This window comes from Nicotiana sylvestris, chromosome 7, assembly GCF_000393655.2.
Source record: "Nicotiana sylvestris chromosome 7, ASM39365v2, whole genome shotgun sequence".
In the NCBI taxonomy this organism is placed as follows: Eukaryota; Viridiplantae; Streptophyta; class Magnoliopsida; order Solanales; family Solanaceae; genus Nicotiana; species Nicotiana sylvestris.
In genome coordinates this window covers 145,384,107-145,389,752 of record NC_091063.1, presented here as the reverse complement: position 1 = coordinate 145,389,752, position 5,646 = coordinate 145,384,107, and the positions used below count along the sequence as shown (strand labels likewise).

The 5,646-nt window shown below is 34.0% G+C and overlaps 1 protein-coding gene across 1 annotated transcript; it reads left to right on the top strand.

Annotated features, from left to right (window-relative positions):
- Positions 1-2,159: 2,159 nt before the first annotated feature.
- Positions 2,160-3,665, top strand: LOC104248424 (probable glutathione S-transferase). The gene is made up of 2 exons (XM_009804669.2): positions 2,160-2,640; positions 3,152-3,665. The coding sequence occupies exons 1-2, from the start codon at positions 2,332-2,334 to the stop codon at positions 3,521-3,523; spliced, it is 681 nt and encodes a 226-aa protein (XP_009802971.1). The 5' UTR covers positions 2,160-2,331; the 3' UTR covers positions 3,524-3,665.
- The last annotated feature ends 1,981 nt before the right edge of the window (positions 3,666-5,646 follow it).

Here is a 5,646-nt window from a genome sequence, read left to right as displayed (position 1 = left end):
GTCAAGTAAAGCCCAGATATATCACAGATTTAAGAAAAAATAGGCGAGTACAGAACCTCAGACGACTTAGAGTTGTAGAGAAAACCCTAGAAATGAGAAAGGTCTTGAGGAAATTCAGATCCTGAGTCGAAAAGACTCATATTGCTTGAAAATGTCGGGGTAATGGCCGGAGAAGCCATAGATCTACAGATCTGAGAAGGATTTGAAGAGAGCCATTGAAGTCGAGCTTCAAAACCTTGAATAGTTTAAGTCTGATGGTGAGAAAGGATGAGTACAGACCATCCATAGCCGGAGACGCCATGGATTTCGGTGGAAACATGGTGAGATAAGGTGGGAGACGATTAGGATTTCGGAGAGGCTCGAGAGGATTTGAGAGACGAAGGGGTTCAAAGGAGGTGTCTCAAGTGAAATGAATTAGGTCAAGCGGGTTTGGGAATTGAAAAAGGAAAGGGTGAATAACGGTCGTTGATCAAAATGATCAACGGCCTGGATCAAAGGGGAGCCGGGTGGGTTTTTTTTAATGGGGTCAAAGGTCGGGTAATTTGGGGATTGGGCTGGTTTAATTTGGGGACGGAATTGGGTCAAATTGAGGGCCAAAATTGAAAGGTGAAAGAGCTGTAATTGAAATAAAAATGGGCTAAGTTTTAAATAGCCTATTTTCCCTTTTTATTTTATAAAAAGAGTAATAATAATTTTAAAAGTAAATTAAAAAAACTGAGCCAACAAATACTATATAAATATTAATTTAAAAATACTGAAAATAATTTTATAATTATAAAATGTTACTAATCGTGAAATAGGCTATAATTGCAATTACATGCAATTTAGCTTAAAAATATCAAATAGATTTGTGAAAAATATACAAAAATCACCTTAATTATATTTTGGTATAAATATGAGAATAAAATAAGTTATTCACCAAAATGATAATCTTGAGAATAATTATTGGATTTTGTACTGCTAAAAATAGATAATAAATTGATTTTAAAATTTAAAAATTAGGAAAAAAATACCAAAACTCTTGGGCTTGCTTATATATGTATGTACATGCTATTTTGAAAGTATTTTGTATATAAAAATACATAGGAAAAAATTGGGTATCAACAACATTCGCGAGCTTGAGCTCGTGTTTGTGTAGAAGGATGACAGACCCTCCCCCATATCCCTAAAGCCTCGCGTTCGCGTTAGACGGGTCGCGTTTGCGAAGGGTAAAGCCCTCATCGCTCCGCGTTCGCGATCAAGCCTTCGTGTAGAGCAAAAATCCACTCAGCTCCAGTTCACTCCTTGCGTTCGCGAGAGTAGCTTCGCGAACACAAAGAAGGAAACCAGAAGGCACTGAAGCTGAAGAAAGAAACCAGATTTTGTAAGTCCAAACCTCCCGTAGCCTATCCGAAACTCACCTGAGCCCTCGGAGCTCCAAACCAAATATGCACTCAAGTTCTAAAATATCATACGAACTTGCTCACGTGATCAAATCGCCAAAATAACACCTAGAACTACGAATTTAGCACCAAATTTAATGAAATTTTTAGGAAAGTTTTAAAACTTCTAACTTCACAACCGGACGTCCGAATCACGTCAAACCAACTCTGTTTCTCACCAAATTTCACAGACAAGTCTTAAATATCATAATGAACCTGTATCGGGCTCCAGGACCAGAATACGGACCCGATACTAACAAGATCAAATATTAATCAAATTCTTAAAATCATTATATTTTCAGTCTTTCAATTTTAAACAAAAAATTCATATCTTGAGCTATGGACCTCAGAATTCGATTTTGGGCATACGCCCAGGTCCCATATTTCGATATGGACCCACCGGGACTGTCAAAATACGAGTCCGGGATCGTTTACCAAAAATATTGACCGAAGTCAACTAAAATCAACTTATAAGGAAAAAATTATTATTTTCATTAACTTTCAACATAAAAGCTTTCCGGAAACACGTCTGGACTATGCACACAAATTGAAGAGAATAAAAAATAAGATTTTTAAGGCTTAAGAGTGCATAATCGAATTCTAAAACATAAGATTACCTTTTGGGTCATCACATTTTTTCCCATAAATTTTGTGTGCAATCAAACGCGTGCATTGGGAGAGTAGGAGTATATCTTGTGTGCGGTACAAGATAAATCGTCAGTGCAAACTCAAACGTCAAACAAGGCAACTAGGTTATTTTGGTGTACTTGGTTTGCTTTGTTGACAAGAAACTTATTCCAAATTTTCCACTATAGAAAAGAGGACTGAAACCACGTAAAAAAAAAAGATATTTATTCTTCAACAAAGTAAGTTTTGAAGCCAAGCTAAGCGAGAAACAAAGTTCTAGAAGATGGCAGAAGTTAGGTTGCTTGGTGTTAGTGGCAGCTCTTATAGTCGCAGAGTTGAATGGGCTCTAAAGGTTAAGGGCGTGGAATATGAATTTATAGAAGAAGATCTTCAGAACAAGAGCCCTCTGCTTCTTCAATCCAATCCGGTCTTCAAGAAAATACCAGTGCTAATTCACAATGGAAAACCCATTTCTGAGTCAATGGTCATTCTTGAATACATTGATGAGACATTTGATGGCCCTTCCATTTTGCCAGAAGACCCTTATGAACGAGCTATTGCACGTTTTTGGGCTAAGTTCCTTGATGGAAAGGCGAGTTTATTTCCATAATTCTGTGCCTCTATATTTTTATTGAGTTAATTTCGTATTATTGAATTTTACTCACAATAACATTAGAATTATAAAACTATTCTTTGTCAAATTAAAGTAACTACACTGTGCGTGAAATGCTTAAAAAATACAAATGATTGAAAAGTCAAAGTTCTGATGCTGGATATTTTTCTTCTTTCTTTTTGTTTTGTTTAATGTTTGTTGATTGTATTTTGTTTTATAAAAGAAGGATTGTCAAAATATTTATATGGTTAATTTTTTTTAAATTTTGTGAGCCAAAAGTTTTGATCTTTCGGTCATTTGTATACTTTGAGCAATTCACGCTAGTTTAGTTACTTTCATGTACCAAAAGATAGTTCTTATAAATTAAAGCTGTTATAGTAGATAAGGTCCAATTGTTTCAACCTGACAAAAAATTATGTTATAACTTTATTATTACAAGGAATAAATCCTTTTGGTCCTAAAAATTGTTAGCTTTGCTTTGTGCTTTCAGTGTTTGGAAGTAGTGGGAAAAGCATTGTGGAGCAAAGGAAAGAAGGAAAAGCAGAGCATACAACAAGAAGCTTATGAGATGCTTAAAATTGTTGACAATGAACTTAAGGACAAGAAATTTTTTGGCGGAGACAAAATTGGATTTGTTGATGTAGCTGCAAATTACATACCATTTTGGCTGGAAATTGTTGAAGAAGCAACAGGGGTTGTGCTAGTGACAAGTGAAAAGTTTCCCCATTTGTGTGCTTGGAGAGATGAGTACCTCAGCTGTAGTGAAGTTAAGGAAAACCTTCCTGATAGGGATATGATGCTTGGTTTTTTCAAAGCTAAAGTCCAAGCTGCGGCTGTGCTAAATGAATATCTATTGAAGTGATTGTAAACTTCTAAGATTCTTGTATGTGGAATAAAGCTTGTCTTCTCAGAAATTTGGGTGATTTTTCTTTTTATGTATTGAGAGAATCACTTCTATTGATGTTATTAAATGAGAGAGATTATTAATAAATGATATTTTTAGATAGTGCAGTTTATAAGTTATTTGCAATAATTAAGCCTTGAAGGGATTCTCGGTACAATCGCAAAGTTGTCGCTAGAACATGCGCATCAAAAGCAAGCATACAATTCAGGCATTAAATTAGACAATGATATAATTACGAAATTAGAACTACTAATCTTTTAAAGACATTGCACAGATCCTCTTGAGAGCAAGAATCCAGAGTTGCAATCTTCTGCTATGATCCTAGTAAGATTTTGGACGAAATTGCTTTGATTGGGCAAGAACAATACAACTCTAAACAGTGAGTTATTGGGTGAAAAACGTCTTCCTGGGTGAAAAACGTCTTCCTTATGTAGACTAGTTTTTCAGCCAATGAGGGCTCCAAAAAACATGTAGGATTTTGCTTGTGCAAGTAGAATCCTACTCTAACTCTACAGGATGACTTTTCCCCCAAGTCAGTCCAGGTTTTTACTAGGCATAGCAGGAACCACTGAAATAGTAAGAAATTACTAATTATAGTATTAATTCGAAAAATTGGATGAATTAATACCTACTATAATTAATTGCAATTTATTCCACTAAAAAACTGTATTTGAACTCCTCAATATGAATTTCGAAAATTCACTAACACTTATTTTAACTCCCCATGTTAAAGTCACAAATACCTGTCAATTAAATTAAATCACTGACAATTTAATTCAATCAACTAATTAAATCCTTTATAATTCCGCTTAAACTATTTCAAGTGACGGATACAAAATCCACCGGCTGAGTTTTCACATAAAAACTTATAAGCTTACATAAAGGAGTATCATCAAACTCAAAATCGAGTCATGGATTCTATCAACTAATTATTATTTCACAAATGATATTCGTTATTATCCAATCTATTAGACATACACTAACTCTGAATAGAGTTGTACTTTTGATATATCAAAATAATAAACAAATCACATTGATCATAATAGTTATATCAAGATTAGGAGTATACGCTCATTTAATGAATTAAAGAAAATGTTTTATATATATTCAGTACAAAAACATATTTTCTCTACCTGGTCCGTTCAATATACACTAAGTATACTACACAAGAAGTCGGAGTAAAATCACTCCCATAATCAAGATAAATTATACTATAATCTTGTGCTACAATAATTAAGATATTTTGCCCAATAATATCTTCGATTGTGAACATAGTTTATTAATTATGAGAGCCGATAATTTAATCTCTTGTGCCTGAGCTAAGACTCCATATACTAAATTGTCTACTACATAACTAAAGGACACACATGTAACAAATGATCTATTTAAAATAACACTTTATTGAATTGAATAAATTAAATAGATAATTATTCCATAAAGAATAAAATACAATACTATGACTAAACCGCATGGTTAATAGTATATCCCAACAACTTGATCTTTCCATGATTTTTACACATAGCGAGAGTTTAGTGCGCTAGACCACTCTTTTTATTACTTTTCTGCCAATATTTGTATACATGATTTGGGGGGAAAACTAGGTAAGGGTGTTTTTCCCAGAGAGGGAATTAAAAGAATATAACGAATCTTAGCTTACGATTACCATGGTTTACCCGTAAAATGGTACAGTTGAATTTGTTACATGGTTTATAGACAAACGAACTGATTTGATCCTAAAATGATAAATAAATTAAATAAAAAATAAGACTTAGTGTTGAAATCGAAAGAAATAGCAAGACTAGTTCCAGGACCAAGGCTTCCGAAGACAGCGACAAGAGCAATACTAGACAAAAAATAAAATTATATTATTTAGCTTGATAGTAAAATGTAGCATAGTGTTGCTAGAGATTTCGTCTGTTACAATGATTGTTCAAGTCCCCTTTTATAGCTATACCTAGGGAACAAGATCCTAGGATCAAGCCCCTCTTAAATGATAATGGGGCCATTGATGAATGTGTAACGGCAGGCTATGAATTTCAAAATTCTCTGGAACGGAAGCATATTTAATACTGAGGAATAAT

Bases quoted from the DNA above. Each gene is read 5' to 3' on its own strand.
- LOC104248424 (XM_009804669.2), top strand. From the start codon at position 2,332: ATGGCAGAAGTTAGGTTGCTTGGTGTTAGTGGCAGCTCTTATAGTCGC. The intron at 2,641-3,151 runs GCGAGTTTATTT...TTGTGCTTTCAG, and splicing joins CTAAGTTCCTTGATGGAAAG to TGTTTGGAAGTAGTGGGAAA.